Source organism: Populus alba, chromosome 1 (genome assembly GCF_005239225.2).
Source record: "Populus alba chromosome 1, ASM523922v2, whole genome shotgun sequence".
In the NCBI taxonomy this organism is placed as follows: Eukaryota; Viridiplantae; Streptophyta; class Magnoliopsida; order Malpighiales; family Salicaceae; genus Populus; species Populus alba.
Window position 1 is genome coordinate 7,653,940 of NC_133284.1, and position 22,266 is coordinate 7,676,205.

At 35.6% G+C, this 22,266-nt stretch overlaps 2 protein-coding genes across 5 annotated transcripts; both read right to left on the minus strand.

The window, feature by feature from the left end:
- Nucleotides 1-567: 567 nt before the first annotated feature.
- On the minus strand, nt 568-7,041 carry LOC118033779 (cyclin-T1-5). Of its 4 annotated transcripts, XM_035038881.2 has the most exons (7): nt 6,842-7,041; nt 5,791-6,116; nt 3,803-3,884; nt 3,198-3,332; nt 2,445-2,620; nt 2,200-2,351; nt 568-1,802 (listed from the first exon to the last, which is right to left on the minus strand). In XM_035038881.2, the coding sequence occupies exons 2-7, from the start codon at nt 6,015-6,017 to the stop codon at nt 793-795; spliced, it is 1,782 nt and encodes a 593-aa protein (XP_034894772.1). In that variant the 5' UTR covers nt 6,018-6,116; nt 6,842-7,041; the 3' UTR covers nt 568-792. The 4 variants fall into 4 exon arrangements, with proteins under 4 accessions (XP_034894772.1, XP_073260073.1, XP_073260079.1 ...); XM_073403972.1 differs by having other exon boundaries at nt 2,200-2,620; XM_073403978.1 differs by lacking the exon at nt 5,791-6,116 and having other exon boundaries at nt 2,200-2,620.
- A 2,188-nt stretch (nt 7,042-9,229) lies between these two features.
- On the minus strand, nt 9,230-17,037 carry LOC118033962 (vacuolar sorting protein 3-like). The gene is given in 15 exon segments (XM_035039107.2): nt 9,230-9,614; nt 9,701-9,871; nt 10,130-10,219; nt 10,827-10,938; nt 11,048-11,116; nt 11,553-11,608; nt 11,797-12,085; nt 12,178-12,226; nt 12,653-12,725; nt 12,813-13,085; nt 13,828-13,969; nt 14,070-14,235; nt 14,238-14,265; nt 14,969-15,244; nt 15,716-17,037. Coding segments are annotated over 15 exon segments (3,012 nt in total). The 5' UTR covers nt 16,841-17,037; the 3' UTR covers nt 9,230-9,521.
- Nucleotides 17,038-22,266: the final 5,229 nt, after the last annotated feature.

Below are 22,266 nucleotides of genomic sequence, written 5' to 3' on the forward strand. Positions count from 1 at the left end.
TTATTTCAAATTGTTATAGATTTTTACATTTTTTTCTGATTATTGTTTCTTTTTATTCAATCAATTAAGTTGTTAATAAATAAATAAATAATTGTTGTCACAAAATTTTACACATGAACTAGAAAAAACAATTTCGATGAAAATAATACATTTCTTCTAAATAACCAAAACATAGCTTTCTAGTGCAACGATGATCAATCCAATATATATAAACTGCAAAGCTTTTCCCACATTGATCAAGAACAATGATGGAAACTCTGGCTTCAAGAAATTAAAACCCAAAAAGGGATAAAGGGATTTAGAATCTCATCTCATTGGAGGAGTGAAAAAGGATCAGACACTTCCATAAAAAAAAATCACAAAACCATCAATTCATAACCCAAGTATTGAAACATGACTTGAATATTCATAAACTAATAGCTCGTGATTTACAACTGGATTGTGGTTTGGACTGGTGGAGTGATGTATCGAAGCCATGCAAGTGAATACAAGTAGATCAATCAGTAAACTCAGAATGATATCAAGCAGAAAACAACAGTTACAGTCTAAACATCGACATAGCACAAGTGAATGTAACGACTGCTTTCATTTTCTTTCCTTTTGTTGTTTTTTTGGGTGATTATGCCATTTTCAAAATTTAAAGCATCCCATCCATTATCATGTATTACAATGAAGCATGCCATACAGGCAATCCAAAATCAAACTAATAAGTAGTGTTCAGGCATAGTCTCAAGAGTCCCAAGATCATGCTGACCACATAACTGAAATACAAAGAGTGCCTTGACATTTACCTCACAAATGATTGTCTTGTGGATGCCTTCTGTGCTCCCTTTCCGCATAACCACTCTTCCCCATCTTGTGTACATCTTCTATGGTATCACGGTTGTAATCATGCCTCCTCTTTCCATCTGACCGCCTTTCAGCCGGGCTCCCTTTTCTTTTCCGGTCTTTCAGTATGGGGGAAGCATCATCTAACATTTCCCCTTCTTCTGCGTATTCTGCTTCCAATCCACATGATGACTGTCCTTTCATGATCACATGGTTTCCATCCCCAATTTCTGCATGATCGTTAATATAATCTGGATTTTCAGTTTTAGACCAGCTCTGCCTTCTCTCTTGTTTGATTTTCTCATCCTCTGCTGCCAACTCAACCCCATCTTCTAGTTCCCTCTCAATAAGATCATCCTCGTCCATGATATCCTTTTTCTGCATTGTCTCCCCTCGAGATTTCTTCCTTTTCTCAAGTGCTGCCTTCAGCTTGTCCTTGTCTATCATCTTAATGGCATCTTTAGGGGACTGGTCAACTATGCCTTCTTGAAGATCCAAGTTTCTACCACCTAAGCTGGTGGACTTATGAGATACAGCATCATCCCTCCACTCTCCAGCATCCGCGCCATCATTTCTCCCTGCAGTTCTTTCTTGGTCTTTTTCCCCTAGTTGCTCTGCCCCGTACCTGGATTTATTGGGGTCCTCTCTTGTGATTTCCTTGTGGGAGACATGCTCACGGTCTCTAGTTTTGACCTCCACTTTGTGATCAGTAATAACACTGTCAGTCTCTCCACTCCCATTATCATTATTTTGATTATGGGCGTTTCTTGGCAGTGCCACATTGTCATCTTGACATAGAGGTTCAGAGGCTGCTTGTGATGATGTTTGCTTTGAAACATGGTCCTCACTCACAGCTGGAGTTTTAGCTGGCAGTCGATGCCCAGACCCACCTCCAGCACTTCCTTCTACTTCACTCCCCTGTGATGGAGGCACTCTGTTTTGCTCATATAACTCCAACATCTGATTGCTAACCTCTGCCCAAAAAAAAACATCCATAATGAGCCAACAAAAAACTCAAATGCATATTAACTAAATAAAAGACTCGAGAGGACAGACAATCAACTCCAGCAGCACCGGTGGCTGGAAAATGGGTAGCCTATCCATAGCCCTCCCAAACTTCTAACCTCATAAGATCATAGCCAACCCATAGTCTTTTCTGGTTGCCATCAATAGTAGTTGCATAAAAAAGATACCTAAAATCATCTCATCAGGGTCATAGCTAAAATAATCTCATCAGGTCAGTTCTAGCAAAATATCATGGGTCAAGGTGCTGCTACAATTGTGCAGCACTGGTAGTGTCACAAGGCTATTTGAAGACTGTCCAATTGAGTCCATATGAGTCTTACAATAATGTTAAGGGGAGGTACCAACCCTCCAATTGGCGCGGGGTGACATCAAATTCTTGCCACCAGACCTTCTCGCCATCCGATGGAAGCTTCACTTTGAGGAACTTGGCAGCAAGGAAAATGGCACCTGCCGCAATGTGATGGGTTTTAAATTGCAGGCAGAGTGAAGTCCTCAGCCTGCAAGCGCTTTCTAGAGTGTGAAGAAAAGAAAAGAGGAGAAACCACTGGACAGAATTAATAAGGGCTCGAAAAACAGGACATGATGCATACCCATCATTAACAAAATTCCACGCAACTTGAGCAAGGGCATTTTGTGCAACCTTAAATTTCTTTATTGCTTCAACTAGTGGTTTGTAGGGGTGATGAACATTGAGGTCAAAACCCAAAGTGGCAAGTACAACCCTCTCCCCAAGTAAAATAAGCTCTTTCTGTTGCTCATATACTACCTGCATGATAAACATGGATCCATGAGTAAACTTTAGAAGCTCCATAGTTACAGTAACAGAAAAGGATAATGTTAGGGAGAATCCAAGGTATCAGGGCGATTATTTACCAAAGCTCAGCAGGTGAAAAAAGAGCATTCTGAGCAAGGTTTTTAATTCAAGGGACGCATGGTGGTAAATTCTGCAGAAGTGAAAATGATCTGTCCGACACTTGCTAAGTAATTTCTGCCAAGTAATTCTTAGTACTTTGGCAGTATCATTCACCAGGTGTCATACTTGAAGACCCACATAGTCTTTCATATGTGAACTATAATGTCAAAGCTACTTGTCACTAGCAACCATGATTGATTATTTTTATACAAGGCATGAAGTAGGATTAGAGGGGTGAAAAATCTTGTTCTGTAGAAAGAGAGTGAGCGAGAGAGATGGCAGCAGCAACTGAGGGTGTGTGAGCAGAAAATGCAGAGAAGAGAGATAGTAATTGGAGGAGGAAGAATGGAAATAACAAGACAGCTTGGCAAGCATCAGGATGTCACACACTACAAATAAGCCAGTCAAACACAATTAACATAAAGAAAACCTTTTGTTTGATCCTCTGGGTTGCAGTAGGATCTTTTTTGTGCATTATCTCGTATGAAACCAGAATAACATCCTTTAGTGGCCGAGGAGTCTCTTCCACTTTCCCAGCAAGGAACATACACACAGTTGCTATGGTCTGCAAAGCCAAAAAAAAAAGTGACTGGCCATGAGAACAAATCGATATTAATTTCAATTCACCCCATCTAATCTTCTTTTTTTCCTGTCACTTTCCTTAAACTGGATTGATCTTTTTTTTCTTTAATTATTTTATGACCTAAATGAGCATCCAAAAGATCATTTGCAAGCCTCCATAGGTCCACATCTACCACTCATGGACATGAGGTACAATACCACCTAAAGTCTAACCAACAATTTTCCATTGACCAGCTTCCATTTCAAAAGATATTCTCTATGGCACTATTTTATGAATCTCTATAACCTAAATCTGTTACTTTTAAAATTCTGTAAAGACACATAAGATGCATCACTTACCATTCATAAAGAGGTACAAAAATATCAGATTCAGTGATTGATTTGATGCAAGTAATAACCATTTAAATAGCTTAGAAAGCAAAAGCAACGCTTGTTTGAACATCAATGACTCACCCTTCTGTCATTCTTTGCATGTGATTGGCGAATGAAGAATCTATGACAAAATATTATTGCTGTAGCTATGGTTACCTGGGGCCTGCACAAAAACAAATTACACTCATTTACAAACTGATATCTAGATCCCTTGCCTCATTCAAGGAAAGTTGTATAACATACTCAAAAATACACATGAAAAAGGCATGCCACGCACAAAGCACACACAGATGCATGCACCCTCTTCCATCAAAAGAAAAGGAAACACACAAAAACAGTTGGGGTGGGTAATCGATCAATTTCACAAGATGATCTCACACCCAAAGCAACAGATGAAAACGTTCATTTTGTTGCATAAGTATTAAGTGGTTTCACTTGTGCAGGCTGCTGTCAGTTTTTCTTTTCTTTTTAGATAACATAAGAAACATTATTAAAAAAAAAAAAAAAAGTAATCATATAATTACAAAATTGAGAGCATGCCATTCTCAAGAACAGAATGAACACTTTTCTTTTTTATTTTTTAAGATAACACAAGAAACATTATTAAAAAAATAATGATCATGTAATTACAAATTTGGGGAGCAAGCCATTCTCAAAAACCGCATAAATAAGAAAATAACCAAATTCAGTTATTAAAAAGAAACAAGAACATAGTTACAAATTAGGGAAGCAAGTCTAGCAAATCATTCTCCAAAACAGCATAACTAAAACAGTCACCATATTTGAAATAGAAGTGCACTCCATGCCTCGGAATATCAGCCCTAAAAACACCCACCAAAATCCTTTCAAGATAAATAAGAAAATGCTTTCACTTTCAAAACACTTAATCTAAAATTCTGACTAGGATAGCATCAGTACATAACTTGGTTTGCAAGCACAGAAATACACGTTCCTTGACAGATCAGGGACACTATTTCAATCTATCAAGAAAGCGGTTGATGGGATACAGAATCTAAAGCAATAATCTTATAACATATACGGAAGTTGATATTTCAATCATCTATGGCGTGCTCTAAGCCTTCAAAAAGGCCCAATCCTCAAACTGCAAAAGATATTAGTCATCTTTATGAGGGGAAAAAAGAAAGAATATGTTTCCTTCTTCCATTTCTATTAATTTCTCATATTATAAATTTCCTCAACACTTCAAGCCATTTATGAAAATGACTGTAAATAGCCCTAAGACTGTCCATATAAGAGCTAGAGAAATAAAAATGATTTTCTACTACTTCAGCTCAAAATGAAAGATGCATCCAAACACATTGTCAGCTGAACTCTTATTCACATGAGGATGTTCAATGTCAAGAAAACAACAAGGAGATAGTGCTCCCAATACCAGATACTTGATACAAGTGCATTAAGACACCACCTGGTCTTTGATTAAAGGCCTATGTCATTACACCGAATCAGATTTGTTTCGGCAACTTAACTAAAGACCATGGCTTACCTTGTAAACAATTTTTTTTTTTTAACAATGATAGAGCTCTCAGAATTAACCATGATGAGAGTATCACCATGCACATCAGCCTGAAAGGTAGTTATACATGGGGTAAATTTACAATGTAAAAACTCTTTTTTATTTAAGAAAGCTAACTAATTAAACATTTTAACTAAACAGAATCCTTATCAAATTTTGAAGAAATCATCTATCTTGATAATCATGTATCAACAATCTTGAAGCACTAATATCTAAACTTGAGCTACCATGTAAAATAATCAACCATAATGAGACCCCTGCATATGGTCGGCGCTTGAGCTAAGAAATAATACTTGTAAGAACTAATATCCACTCATATTATCTAATCCCAAGTTTGTTTTTCATTTATGTATACATCATTTCTAGTAAACAATGAAGAAAACTTTGCAGCTCCCTCAAATAAATGATGGTGCAATACCAAAAATGAAATGAAAATTCACAGCACAATCAGACAAAGATTGGAACAAAAAAAAAAAAAAAAAATAGCCAAAAGTCAGTAAAAGAAGAAGAAAAAACAATATACACATGAACTCACACTTTCAATCTCATGCCAAGATCCTGCAAAAACGTGCAATACGATTTCCGTAGATACGTCTCTTTTTTCAAGTCAATATTATCTCTTCTTGATGGGGAATTCTCTTCTATTTCTTTCCTAGAAAAATACCAGCGACCCCCTTCCTCTGGCCTGTCTTGAGAACTCCTAGATGGCCCACTCTCGGAATTCCCATACTGTGAAGATTCCCCGGGTAATGCTCCCGCCATTATTTTCCAGGACCAGGATTAGACAAACAAGATTCGACTACTATGTCGAGTACTAATCTGCTATCACTTCATCACTGATGTGTAGGATATAATCAAATCCTTCACAAAAGTCAAATCAGTTAGAAGGTCAATATCAAAACAGCACCATAACTGCATGGCAAGTTCCAGCTCATAAAATGGAAACGCGACTACTACAAATAACAACAACAACAACAATAATACAGAAACTTTACTCGAGGTAAGCATAGTAAATAAATAGCACTTAATAACCCCTATAAAAATGTCTCATATTAGCGGAAATTTTAGCTTTTTTATACTTTCTCTTCTATTTAACCTATTGAGAAGTCCGGAGAAATTTTGCAGGTGATTTGTATTCTTACTGCTTCTTGATCCATTTATTCAACTAGATTGTAACATAGCCGGCAGATTGAAAAAAAAAAGCAATGTCAACAATAAACAGTGTAATAAAGACATTGCAAATTCCAGCCCGCAAAACCTAAAAATTCAATCTTTTATTCAGTTTAGCTAGTAGACAAAGATCACTTGACAAAACAAACAACAATGATACAAAATGAGCTTTTATAGGAACAAATTTCACAGTAGATCCATGGTACGGTTTGCTGATCAATTCTAGGTCACGCAAAAAAGAAAACCCTAAAAATTCAATAGATTTGAAATTCAACTCTTCCTTATGCAAACCCTGATCGTAATTTCTTCGAAACAATACGAGACAAATCAAGATCAAACTAATAATTTTTAGGTTCCAATAAGAAGAGAATAAAAGGGAAATGAATAAATGAGAAAGAAATAGAAATCCAACTGACCTGCCAGAGGAAGAGAAAGAGAGAGCCTGCCTGCTTGCTTGCTGAAGCGACGTCGTTGTTGTCGTTCTTCGTCCTCTTGGCTTTGCGGCTCAGGATTTTTTAGGGCTTGCTTGTGTTGTGTCTGTGGGTACTATTATGGTAATGTAAAATCGAGGAAGAATGAAGAAGAAGAGAGAGGGGGGGTGGACCTAAAGTCCACACTAAGGGATTTTTGGATTTTGAGATATTGATTTAAGTTATTTAACCACATTTGTTTATTATCACTATGGTCCCTGTAATTTTTTTTCTTTTCAATAAATGTAAGCTTGTTTATTGTCATTATTGTCCTTATAGTTTTTGTTTTAAGAAAAATTATATTTTAATTTGGAGTGTGCAAAAGATTGAAAATAAATTATAATAGTTTTTTATAGTTTTTTTTTATTTTAACATATAAAAACTAAAAGATATTAATTTAAAATTTAAAAAATAAAAAAATAAAATTAATTTAAAGTTTCCTTCTATTTTTCTTTGTCCATTCAAACTCCAATCCTCCTTGTAAGTGACACATCTTTTGAGTTTAATTTTATTTTTTTTATTTTTTTATGTCTTTCTTATTATTTAAAAAAAAATAAGAAAATAGGGCTAAAATTAGATTTTTAGAAAAATAGTTTTCCTTGAAGCATGTCTTCAAAATTTTAGTAACTAATAATCAACATTATACTATGCTTTATAAGGCATGGAAAAAAACATTGTGCATGTACTAATGAGCATAAACTCATTATATTATAGACCACATTATAGATATAGAGTGTTTGCACTGTGAACAACATTATAGCATCCTAAGAGCGTTGGCTTTGTTGTTTTTTAGTCAAAAAATGCTATTGAGGAGCATTATCTTTGTTGTTTTTGTGCCAAAAGCTGTTGGTTACAATTGACAGTCAAATTCATTGCTCTTAGGTCTGGCTCCCCCCCCCAGACCTAATGATTGCCAAATTCAAAAGAAAATGAAGACATCAAAGGATATTGGGTGTGGCTCTGCAACCAAACCCAATATTGGGTCTGGCTCCGCAAGTCATGGTCCTTAGTAACCAAGCTACCCCACATGGGTAGTTAACACTTACATTAAGCACTTCATTATCCAGTATATTAACCTCATTGTAGGTATTAAAGTGCATCAACAACTGGATCATGGTCAAATTAGCATAGTATGTATCGGCGACCTTTCCACGAGTGTCTTCAGTCCCGACATTGTAGGTGAAAAGGTGGCCGAGAAGTTCACCGTTGATGCAGTCGTTAGGGGAAGGGATGTTAATCATGATGAAAGATTGGAGGTTGTCTTTGCTTGGTATTTGAGAATTGTTAAGGAAGATGGTGTCAAAAACTGTTGATTTTAAGATGTTTGATTGCATAACTTCGACAATGAGTGAAAGGTTAGCTCCTTACCAAACGTAGCATGATGCTAGCGCTAATTCGCATCCTTTGTTGCATTTTGATTCGGTTGAGTAGAAGAAGAAATCCAAACCCTAATTTAGGATTCATTAATTCAAGAACTTCCTCTTCAAAGCAGAAGGAAGATGAACTGGAGAAACTGAATAGTGTTGAGTTTTGCCGCCAACAAGATCCAATAGCATTGGGTCGTGCTGATTATAAACATAGACTCGGTGCATTGTGGACCACATTGTAGATATAGAGTGTTTACACTGTGAAAGACACTATAGCACTTGGAGGCATTGTCTTTTGTGTTTTTTAGTCAAAAAGTATTGTTGGATCTAGCTTAGTAAGACTCAATAGCGTTGTTAGCAATATTCAGTAGCTTTGAGTCCGACTACCCAACTAGACCCAAGAACTTTTAAACTTCTTAATTGTCAGACCTAATGCTATTGGATCCATCTTTGCAAGCAGACCTAAGGCTATTTTAAATCTGGCATTGCCGCCAAACCCAAAACACTTATTATATTTTTTATACTTTCCATATTTTTTTTACATTTGAAAAAAAAAAAATTATTATTCACCTGCGGTCCATTATGCTAGTATAAATAATGGTGTGTGAGAGAAGACTCCTTTTAAAAGTAGTTCTAAAATTTCGAGGCCTATGAATGTCCTAAAGGCACATTTTACTTTCCCTGACTTGAGAGAAATTGACGAATGGTTAGCATAATATAGTACTCCACTTGAAACGAAATCAATTTCTCGAATTTAGGGAATGTATAGGAATTTTCTTTCAATTTGTTTTAAGACATCGAGGTCACATGGCCTCTCCCCCTCCGTCACAGCAAAGGCCTTCCGATTCCAAGGCAGAGAAACAGTCAACCCTCCTCCAGCTTCCAGAAATATGAATACCGAGGGCAACCATGGGAGGAGCGTCTCGACGTCAAAACAATTTCAGATTTAACCAGAAGGCACAAGAGAGACATCAGTAAAAAATTATTATCAATAGTATACAATAATAGAGCCCTATACCAGGTAAACTACAAATGAAGGCCATCATTACCTACTTCCTTGACCAGGAGCAAGATCTGTAGTTCATACACACATTTGACCTCCTCCTGTACGAGAAAGGTCCCCTCTCCCCCCACCCAAAATGAAAGGGGAAGAAAAGGAGGAGCTGCGATGACATTCGCATCATAATGTCACTAGAGTATATGACTCTCGTGTACTCAAAAACCATTTTTTATTCCAATACGCAAAAACCATTTCTAGATCAGCGGTTAACAAGCCAACCTGGCTTGAACAAAGGATCTCGCTTGAAGTCACGACCTGTGACAGAAGTGGACTCTCCAAGACGGCGGAAACACTGCAAACATTGCATTTTGATTGTAGGTTATATTCAGCCCCCGTTGAGTTTTTGTTACCAAAAAAAAAATGACAACAATGACCAACCTTGTAACAGACAACAGTGTCATCAGGGTACATTGCAAACAGTTTGGTTCCTAGACGAGCATGACAAGAATCACAGACACTCTCATCATTTATCTGAACGTGTCGTGATCTTTCCTCCAATCTTGCAAGTTTTGCATCAACATCTAGAGCACGGGACAGATTATGCACAATCTGGAAAAGTTACAAAAAGTTTAGACCAGCATAGGCAATGGAATATGGGACCAATTGCAAAAATAATTGTTTTATTTTTTTCTTAGACATGTTCTAAAGAAGAGTTCGGTATGAGCATTATGTGATTTCAGATGGGAATAGTTCAACAAAGCTAAAAGATCCACTAATGCAAGGATGAGAGTAAAATAGGCCTTAAAGCTTATGTTGGGAAAAGCTATTAGCATAGGTCTTTCAGATAGCTTCAAGTAAAAACCTTACTTGTCCTTGGCGATGATGGTGAAGTCGAGCCCTCAACATTCTTAGTATCGTATCCGAGGCAAGATGAAGGGGCATGTCCGGGGACAATGTCTGCAACACAAAATCATCTCTCAACAAGAGGCAAAAATGATTCAAGAACTTAACAATCCACCCAAGAATTCCAGAGAAGGAAACAGGTACCAACAATCAATGTTAGAGCATCTCTCAATCCAATTGAATAAGAACAGAAGATCCTCGAGTGTATTAATTATGATTATATGGCAGAGTCAATAGGTCATTAGTTAACACAGGCTCGGAGACCAAGACAGGTTAGAGAGAGCCAACCCAACCAGCAGCAACTATATCACTAAAACAACAAATTACAATCACTTTCATTATTTTGCACGAATATATATCCAGACTGGATATCATCCATAATCACATTCAATGGTAGCTGGACCTCGTGTACCCCTTTAAGATGATGGCCTTCCCAATGTGGAACACTCTAATAGAATTCTTACACATGGAGGCAAATAACAGAAATATAAGAAAATGAGAACATCTTAAGTATTATGTTGCCCTTTTCTCCCTGCTAGAGTTGCAGAATTGAGGAAGTTTAAACTTAATTTCTTAAACTCAAAAGCAAGCCATTAAGTAAAAGTTGTACTAGCATGCATGTGCTGAGGCAGAAAGGAACAATGATAGGTGGATTTTCTACCTCTAGAACTTGCAAAGGATCCAATGATTCTCCATGATTATGCAGAAGTCTAACAGCAGCATTAAACATGGGCTCTTTACCATTTTGTGGATCCAAATACATATCAAGTAACCTGAAGAGATCACATCACAGAGTGAAAAACCCAGTAGTAAGAAAATTTATGTGCATTAGTTCAGAAAGAAGGGAAATAAACAAAAGGGGATAAACAATAAGAAACTAACTGCATATAGGCATCTGGTCTGCCAATCTCTGCACAATATTGTTCAGCAGCTTCACTATCCTCCAACTTCCTGAGAGAGCATATGTTACTTAAAATATACACCATTTACAATCAACCAAGCAATGAAAAGACAGAGATGTGCAATACAACAGCCCCTTGAATTCATTAAAATATACACCATTGACAATCAACCAAGAAGTAAAAGAAAGAGAGAGGGAAGTGCAACACAACAGCCTCTTGAATTCGAATTTGTAATTTGTGGCTAATTGCCAACAAAAACCACAAGGACCATGATAGCTATTATGCCTTTTTCTTGTACAAGAATATTTGATTAGTGAAGAAAGTATATAATGTAACCACTATTAGTGAACTGGAAAATGAGGTTTTCTCAAAGCCAATGCATGTATGTCACCCTCTTATCCTTCCCTGACCAAATAAATTAACATTTGAATAAGCTGGCAAAAAGTTCCTGCCATCAGAAGTGAAAAGGTGATTTTAAGGCTTACAAGGCCAAAATTTGTAGCACCAAAGTCTCTTGCCCTAATTTTCTGTATAGAATAGCCTGCCAAATAAAATCAGTAACTGATTAGCAAGATTTGATCAATTTGATATATAAAGGCATTGATGTCATTCATGGTTTCCCTATTGGCAGAAAGATACAAATGACACAAATACTGATTAAAAAGGGGGCCTTTAATAATGATCAAACAAGTAGAATAAAAAACAGTGGGAGAAAGGAGATCCAAAGACCTTTTCCAGCCATAGCTCTGATTCCTCAATCAAGTCAAGAACCTCTTCTGGATCATACAATTCTGATGACTGTAAAAATATCTGCAACCTTTCTCGTACAGGACTTTGAAAGATTGAGTTTCTTCCAAAATCAGAAATTTTTGTTTCCTCTAGCCTTCCATCATCAGGGTCCTGGGAGGTACTTTCCACCTCAAAGGTTTCAACTGTTGACTTTGCAAGTGAGAGTGCATACAGTGTGTGGAATTGTGCGTCACAGGAGTCTTGATCTTCGATCAACCACTGGAGATACCTGCAGTCCAAAGGCAGTTGCAGGTCATATGACCCATAGGAAACCAATCATTTACATAGAGCTGCCATGTATGGAACAAGTGGTGTGCATACCTTTGGAAAATTTCAACCTTTTTTGGATCAATGGCAGCAATAACTTCATCTACAACGAACGAATAGAAAGGGCAAACTGACTTTAGGAAATATAAAAGATAGTAAACCCACTAACTTTCTCAGCAGAAGAATACTTATCAGCTTCATATCAAGTTAAATGGAATAACATAAAGCACACTATCCATGCCATTGCAAATTCACAAGATATTAAGCCTGTTCATTTTACTATATATCCCACTCCCTGCAAGACAGGCAATACATCACATACTAGCTGGACTGCAAGAGCTACCTATTATATCAATGGGACTTCGAAATTTGCAAAAATTCAATAAATTTTCAAAGCTTAGAGAACATTTGGAATGGTAGTAAATTCACCAATGAGATGCCATGGAGTAAAATAGGTGAAATTCTTAATTAGCAAGTAGTAAAGATTCAAAACTCATAATTAGCATATTCTCTGAAAACCAAGGCCTACCTGGTGAAAGCTGATTTACTCTTTTCTCTGATGTCAAAACTTGAACTGCGAGTACTGGGCTAACATCCACAATCTAATAGGATTTCACCAAATTGTGAATTAGCTATCAGCTTCAAAATTCTGTAAAAATAAAAGAAGACCAAATTCAAATGCTACATACCCAACCAAGATGTTGCAAAACCAAATCCTGATCAGAAAGCCCCTCAAGAATTTTCGATGCCTCAGTTGCAGCGATCTCTCTGCCTGAGATAATATTTGTATTGCCATTTGGTAATTCATGCTCCATAGCAGGATCTTTCCATAGACCAGAAGAATAATTTCTTGCCAAAATACGCCATATGGCAAGAGCCTTTGAGCTCATCCCTTTACTTGCATATAAGAAGGCGAGCGTCCGTAAATGCCCAGATTCATCTAACAGAGTTTCTAACTCCTCCTGCACCGCCCATGGAAGTTGCACAGTCATCCTTCAAGCAAGCTCCTGACAACAGCCCCTCTGTTTTGCAAGTCATTGGAATGCTAAGATTCCACAGACTACTATTGACTTGGCCTCCAAACTATTTAATTTTGACCTCTAGCTACCAATTGTAGAATTTCAAACCCAAAGCAACTGAATGGTTTGACTGTTGCCATCATTAGATGGCTCCTTTTACAAGTTCTGTATAGTTCCAAAATATCTTTGGTGAAACACACACCCAGTGCAATGTGTTGAAATCAACAAACATTGATAAAACAAGACATAAGACTGTCTGTTTTGAGAGACAAATTACACCTGACTTCATCTAAGAAGTAAACAGTCCAAGGAAAGATGCAAATGCCATTTTCTTCACTTTACATTTTGTTAAAGAGATCAACATTGAATTTGCATTGAAAGACAAACCAGCTAATTTGGAACTGAAGCTTATTTGATTGAAATAAGGAGATCAACATAAAGCTTTTTGTTAAAAATTTTAATATTGATTCAAAAATACTTTTCTCCCTTAACTGCACATCATAAGAGTGACCACCAGCCTTAAAAGCCAAGTGGCAACTCTCTTCATTGATTTAAAATTTGGTATATGCACATGGCAGTGACTGATTCATCTGATCATCTCAAAACTCCATTACCAGGAAAAAAGTAAAACCTTCATGGGAAAAAATTATTTAATCAACTCCGGTAAAGAGAAAGTGACACATACCACAAGACAGCTGTTTCCAGAAGATGCAAGCTTTTCCATATCATTGACACGGTTTAGGGCTCTATAGAGGTACAATAGAAGTGTGTCAACTCCCTCTCTCACTGAAGAAGTCAATTCTTTTTCACGACAAACCTCAAGATATCTTTAGAATCAATAGGAGAGAACAGAAACTGTAAGTTACAAGCTAATGACAGAATGGAAAAGATATAACATGTAACAGCTCAAAGCAAAGTCGTAGCCACCTGCTCATATTTTTTATTGCCAACTCAAGTAAATCAGCTCTAGTTGGTGGATTCAAGAGAAAATTTTCATTGACTGTAGTATCCACACCTGCTTTTTTAAGGAAAATAGCTCTTTGGATAGCCATCAACCCATCATCAACAACATCTTCAAGAAGAGCAGGGGGGGGTGCAAACCCCAATATCGGTTCCTAGGAATCTGAAAGGATAAGTTCAACACTATGATGAAAAAAATGCAGAGCACTTCAATACAAGCTTAATGTACTCTCCTCCAACAAAAACACAATAAAACAGGGCATAAACACACAATATACAGAGTTTTAGAAACTATTGCTCATCCATTTAACTGCACAATCAAGTGGTAGCATTTTTTATCCCATTCCATCTTTCAACCAATGCCAAACACATTCAATACAGGTCACCACCCTGACCAGGTATACTCAATCACCAACCAACAAGTGTATAATTACAAAGATGCAAACAAACAATCGCCCCTTTTCAAGATCCCACTTTCAATCCTTTTTTTCATTTAGAATACTAATTCTTCTGTTATTTAGATTGTGTGTATGTGGTTCCTTAATTCAAATTCATTGAACTACAGAAGGAGGCATGGTTACCAAGAATACACATGTTACAATCGATATTCTTTTTTTGCTAGTGGCAACTCACATAAACAAGGGTGGAAAGGAATAAGAAGAAAGTCAGGATTTTGGCATCTGTGGTATGCATAGTATGCAAAAAGAAATGAAGAAATATCAAATGACAGATAAATGATCAATCCTTTAGAATATTGGGACCAGTGAAGTTTATGGAATTAAAGGGAAGCAGATGTTCCATCCCTTATCAAATCAAAATTACCGACGAGGGAATGGGTCTGGAAAAATGAGACAGTAAGCACATACCAGCAGCGACCAGCGATTTGGATCTCGCATTATAAATGGAAACACTTCAGAAGGTTGCATTGTCTCGGATTGTAGAAAGTGATTAACAGCTTCCTCAAAATGCAAGTCAACAAGCAGCAGGAACCCCACTTGAGCATGAACAAAGGATAGCATTTCATTAGACATTTCACCATTGCTCTCAAGCTCCTCCACCATGGAGATTGCTTCCTTAAAATTTTTCTTTCTCAGTAAATCTTTGATTTGTTCTTCAGTTCGTACTCTCCGGTAGCAAATAACCTGGCAATAATCAAGATGAAGCAGAAAAATCCATCAATATCTTCTTAAATAAACCTGCATCAAAAGCATATGGGTTGTTCCTAACCAGGACACAAAATCTTAAACATGTAATTTGTGCCACTAATCCCATAAATCTCTTAATGATCAGATTGAGATCTAAACAACTTGCATTTTAAAAATGTACTAGGTATGCAAGAAAAACAAAGTTTAAAAGAAAAGAAAGCCTCGGAGTTACTTTTGAAGATACTTTCTGAGTTTCTGGCTCAAGGTCCAAATGATCAGATAAATATTTCACTCGGAAACTCAGCTTAATACAGCACAATGACTAACTGTTCACAATTTAGCTTGTATAATTAACAGTAAACCACCCAGAGACCTAAGGAGCACCATGCATAAAACTAATATTCATGTCTAAAGATCAATAAAGGTGCAGTGAAATAATATAATCTAAGAGGTAACCATTTCTCACACCTTGGTGGGCGTTGCAACAGCAACAAGTGTCCCATTCCCACTTTCCTCGTCTGCAACAATACATGGCCCAACTCCTTCACTGCCAAAACTAACAGTCTGTACACGGCTACCTGATTTCTTATGATACAACTCCATCTTCCCGTCCCTCACTACCACTACATAAGAAGCCAACTCCCCAACAGAATCTGGACCCTTACGAAATACCAAACTCCCTCCAACTGGCTGCCCATGGGCATCAACAACAATCCCAACATTATCCACCAACAACAACACCTTCTTTTCTTTCCGCAACAACTTAAGCAATGGCAAACTAGACCCGTCAGGCATTGTAAAAATCACCCCACTTTGGCCTGTAACGCACGAAAACAAACTATACCCATTAACCGTGCCAACAATTATGGAATCATTGATCCACACTATTGTCTTAACCCCATCAATACACTGCATTTCTTTCAAAACCGTAAAATCAACCTCCTTGTCATTCTTACCAACTCTAAGCTCTATTAAAATCATTTTTGTCCCAATCACAGCAGCAAAAACATAATCACCCTCACTTTTTTGCCCAAAATCTTTACCTTTAACCCCATTAGCTCTAACCCCTCCTCCTAATCTGCTCAAAATTCGAGAACTTGCACTTGAACCCTCCAAACTACTAGCACTGAATAAATCACTACACTCCAATTCACTAGTCTTAATTCTCTTAGTGATGAAAGAAACCCCTTTCAAAAACCCCAATTTCTTAACGGGTTGAACCAAGCCCGAGTCCGTCAGAAACAAAAAACCATCACAGAGAACAACAACCTTTCCAATCTCATCAAGCAAGAGAACCGTGTCTAACGGCGAGTCACCAAAAGAAACTGATTTTAACAACGAAACGTCTCGAAACGAAACATCAAAATCCAGTGTCGATTTCGGGTCTTTGGTGGGGGTTTTGTCATTTGGGTTTTCTGGGTATGTGGAAAGCAGGAGAAGGGAACCAGATGAAGTGCCTAGGTAAATGAAACATTGAGAATTCGTTGAGATTGGTGAAATTGCAATGGATTTTATGGAAGTGTGAGAGTGAATGGTGAGGTCAAAGGTGAGTGATGGTTCAAGGACTGTTCGGGTGGTGGTGGGATCGGCCATAGCAGACACGGAAATTAAGGGGATGATCTGTTTCGAATTTTATAGAATTGGAGTTTAGATGAGTTTGCCTGCTGCGGAGCATCGAGAGTGATTTGTACCTTTCTTCTTGTGTTCAGATTGCATTGGTAGCTTGCATTTGGTCTTCGAAGTTGCTCCCTCCGCACGAAAAGTTTTTTCATTCCAAGAAAAAGGTCAACTATTTGAACTTCGAAGGCAGTTTGTTTTTGTTTTTTATTTTAATTTTCGGAATTTTTTATTTTAAATTGAATTTTTTATATAATTTTAAATTATTTTAATGTATTGTTATAAAATATATATATATTAATATATTATTATAAAATATATATATATTTTTTAATAAAAAATACTTTAAAAAATAATCACTACCACTATTTAAAATACTACCTTAATTTTGATATTGTGTTTTAAATTATAACTTACTTTAATTCTTTCCCTTCATTTTTTTTTTTTTTTACTAGTATAAAGTAATTTAAAAACAGATAACTTGATATATAATTAATCGTATTTTTTAAACTTTTTGCATTAAAAGTAGAGTGTGGTAATATGGATAGAGAAAATATAATAATTAAAAATAGTTGTATGATGTTTGGAAAAGGAAAAAGAGGATTAAACCCGTTTAAAAATGTAGCAATAATTATTTTTTAAATAATTTTTTATTTATAAATATTAAAATAATATTTTTTTAATTTTAAAATTAACATGTTAAAATATTAAAAAAACTAAAAAATAAAATTTTAAATTTTTAAAAAATATTTTTAAAATATAAAATCAAATAAATTCTAAAATATCCTTCTAAAATTTATCAACACTCACATAATTCCATCGATTTCAAAGCCAAAGTTCCTTTAAATTTATCAATCTTTCGAACCGGGAGGGAAAAAAAAAAAAACTTTGCCATGCACATGCACTTTGTTTTACTTATTTACCAGCTATTTAGCTGTATGATGTTGCAGGATAGTTTTTAAAAATCTATAATTACTTAGTTCTGTTGTAATTAAAATAAGTATTTGAACAAAAATTAATTCTTGATAAAAAGAAAGTATTTTATTAAATGAATTATTTTTTTAATACTTTTTATTAGTAACATTTACTTTAATAAAAAATAAAGATAATTAGAATATTTTAAAATAATAATTTAAACTAAAGAAAAAAATGTATATCTTCAATTAAACTACATTTTCTTATTAATACATTTCTCCTTTTTTAATGAAAACATGGTTCTTTTATCAAAAATATTTTTTAAAAAATAGAAAAAACTTATCATGATATTAAAACAAGTTTCAATAAAAAGACATTTGAAATCATGTTCTCAAGATATGTAGCGTGATAGCAAAGGGCTTGAAATCTGCACAACAAGTCTCCAGTTCGAGTCAGAGTGTGCATCTCTTGTAAGAGCCTGAGACAGTTAAGATTTTACTCGCTTATCTAAACCCACAAAGTGCGCTTTCTGTGGGGTGAGGTTTCCTCGAATCCAAAAAAAATCCCCAATAAGCGTAGCGTGATGGCAAAGGGCTTAAAATCTGCACAACAGGTCTTGAGTTCGAGTCAGAGCATGCATTTCTTGTAAGAGCATGGAACAAATAGGGTTTTACTTGCTCACCTGGGCTCATGAAATACGCTTTCTGGGAGGGTGAGGTTTCCTTGAATCCAAAAAAAAAAAAAAAAACATTTAAAATCACATTAAATCTCATTTCCATCTATTTTTTATATGAAAACAACTTAGAGTGTGTTTGGCATTGCGGTAGCTGTTGTGGTTGTGGTTTGAAAAAAGTAGTTTTATAAAAAGTGCTTTTAGTTGTGGTTGGTCTGGAAAAATAGGTGTTTGGTTAAAACTGTGGTTGGAATTGAGGTTGAAGAAAAAGTAGTTTAATGTGTTTGGTTATAAATTGTGGTTCAATTTTATTTTATTGTATAATTACCTAAAAGGACTTAAGGATTGCTTGCCCTGTTCATCCGATTCACCATACTCTCTTCAAAACAGAAACAAAAATGCAAAATGTCGTGATTCGATTGTTCAATTCAATTAATAAAGAAAGTGCCACCATCCACGTCATGATTTCTTGTTATATCAGCACAATTCTTGAATTGTGTAGGAGGATTTTTTTAATGCATGATGGCAACTAGACAGAGTGGCAAAAAAGAGTAAAAAAATCATTAAAAGAGTATCCAATCCTTTAACATATCCTTTTTGTTCTACTTTTAACACTAACCAGGTGGATTTTTGTGCACTTTTCCTTCTTCTGAAGTTCTTAATTCATAATATTAATAAAGTAACATTACAACCAATAAATTTTTGCAAATAGACCTAAACATATTAGAGCAATAATTTATAATTGTGTCATTAAACTTGCAGCAATCCCATCACGTACATAATCCATTCGCGAAGGCCTCTGGTGTCCTTGGCTTTGTGAATGCGGAGCCACGTCAGTTAGAAAATCATCGGGCACAAAATCAGGATGGCGATCGAACTCCATAAATGCCACATCTTGCATTGAAGTTCTTCTAATGTAATTATGAATTGCCATGGATGCGACAACAATTTTAACTTGTGCCTTGTAATTATAAGATGGCATATTCTGTAGGATTCGCCATCTTTTTTTATCCCATCACGTACATAATATGCATTCCTAAATTTCTGGAAAAAAAAGGAAAGGAAACCATCTAAGCTCTCAAATTCCATGCATCTCAGGACTTCAAGCTGAAAAATAGGCGATGAGCGGTTTCTCTAGCTGTGATTGATTGATGCAATCAATATGCATTCATCTTTACTACCAGCAGGCACTTTCAATATCCCCAGGAAAAGAAAGATCAGAAAGCGAAACCAAGCAAAGACATGAATAAATAAAAAGCTAGCACAGCCCTTTGATTTGTTTATGTAATTTATCCGGCATTTTAATAGGTGAGAGAGCATGGAAACGAAATCGTGTTTTGGACTGGATTGGATGGAACATGGAAGGCAGCTGGATCCTAATGCTCTATCTAGGATGATCACGCCAAATAAACCCAGATGAAAAAGGAAAGATCATGAAGAGAAAATAAATATACACCAAGGAGGTCCTGGGGGAAGGTTGGGTGTTCTTCAAAGACAGCCTAACTTTGGCGAAAGAAGTTTTGGTACTGAAACCGAAGAAGACTTTAGGCAAGGAAGAAGATCTAGAAGGAGCTGAGAGGGAGGCTGCGGGGCTTGGATTTGAGAGCTTTGAAATGGTAGCCATGGTGATTCAGGCGAGAGACGGGCAGAGAGGGTTGGGTTGGTTTTTTCATCGACAAAAAGTCAGTCATGATATGTCGATGGCCATCATCTCTTCTGCCAAAAAAACTGGGGAATCTCTCTAACAGTAAAGGATACAACGAAGGAGCTGGGCAAAATGTAATCTTGTTCTTGTAAATTATCTCATTGAACAAAGCAATTCACACAACCAGCTCACATGCTCTGATCTATCTATTGTCCATAATTATTTATTCCATAATTTCCTCTTTTGGTGGATTGATGAACAAAAATAAAATTAAAATTGCTAAGGGGACTAGTGACACAGTACCTGTTGGAAATTGCAGCTGAGATGTAATGAAGCACGATGTTGGTGGGGCTGTTGCTTGCAAGAACACGGGTTGCTTGTAGTCTTCTTTTTCTTTTAACAAGGAGAAACAAAGGAAAAATTAGCATATAAACAAACAAAAGGGGATAAAACAGATCTGTGCTAGAATAAACAAGAAGTAACTTAACATTTCTATAAGAACAGACCAGTGAACTCACCCTTTGGAAATTTGAGCTCTGATGCTTGAATCACGCTCGATCTATATACATGTTTCGGGGTTGTTTCAAGTTGTTCTTCATTTCCTTTTGTTAAAGAAAAATGAATGATAATTGAACGTGTACTCATAGAAGAAGCCATTAATGTTTTGGGTGCTCCAGCAGTAATAGTTATTATGGAGTTGTTGTGTGCAATTAGGGCTGATTTGAAGGGAAATCAATGCAAATGGAAGAACAAGAATGAGAATGAGAAGAGAAATGAGAACCGGACGAGGAACAGTTGTGTGTTTTTGGTAATTCTCACATTAATATCTCTAGAAAGTTCAACCACAGGTTGAATCTCGAAAAAAAGCAGTATTTTACTGCTTCCAAAAAATTGTGGTCCTGCCGCATTTAAATGGTGGGACCCACGTTTTAAATTTTGCAAACAATCTGTTACCAAACGCCTGATTAGTGCGTTTTTAATGAAACGCGAACTCTAACGCGTTGCCAAACGGACTCTTAGAAACCCTAAGCACCTTGATAAAAAACAATTTCAATCTCAAAAACACCATTAAATCATTGAGAAAACCTAAAAATAAATCAAATTAAAAAAATATAAACCCTCGATTTGCTTTTTTTGATGAAATGAAAATTCAAAAACATTTAAATAACACATCTCAGTCAGTATTTTTTTTTATTTTATCGTAACCACTTTTTCTTTCCTCTTGTTTTAAAATAACTTCTTTTTTTCTCTCAAAATTCCGTGTTTAAACATAAAAAATTAAGGTTCAGTAACTAGACATAAAATTTTAAAACTAAAGGGGCCAGAATGAATAAATACAGAATTTATGGATAAAAATGAATTTTTTTACACAAATTTGATAAAAGCCCAGTTATGTTTTTTGTTTTTTTAATCTTTCCTCCTTTCTGTAGTTATTTTAAATATGGTAAATTTAAATCTTATTTGATCAATTTGGCCTATAAAGAAATTCCAATAAAAAACTTTTAATTGTCAAGAAAATGGAGGGAAGAAAATAACAATACATAAAATATCACAAACACGTATGAAATTAAATGATGAAAAATAAAGAAGAAGAGAAAATAAATACTCCAGTAGAAAATAAACGTTATTGTTCGGACTGTGTCATCCACCATAAAATGAGAGATGAAGCAAAGTAACCAGTAGTAAATTAGCTATATATATATTGTATACCTATAAAACTTACAATTACAGGAGAAAATAAAAAGGATGATTTATTATTAAACTTTTTTTTTATTCTATCTATGGCGTTTCTTTAGGCTGGTTGTCTCTTATATTTGTGTATTACTTTCAATTATTTCAAAGATATTTTTGAAATTTACTGGAGGTCAATTCAATGCAATAGAATTTAAATTGACAGAATAAAAATACAATTAAAAAAAATAAAGATTAAATTAAAAACAAAAAAAAATATATCTTTTCTAGAATTCACTTATTTTTTGTTCATTGACTTTTTTATGGTATTGAAATTTTATTTTTTTTATTAAGAAGTTTATTTTACTTATTTTTCAGTTTTTACATATACAAAAAAAGAAATAAAGTTGACGGGAGGCCTTATTCTATTAACCAAAAAAAGAAATAATTTTGATGTAAATAGATTCAAGGAGTTTTACTGAGGTATTGTTTTGTAAC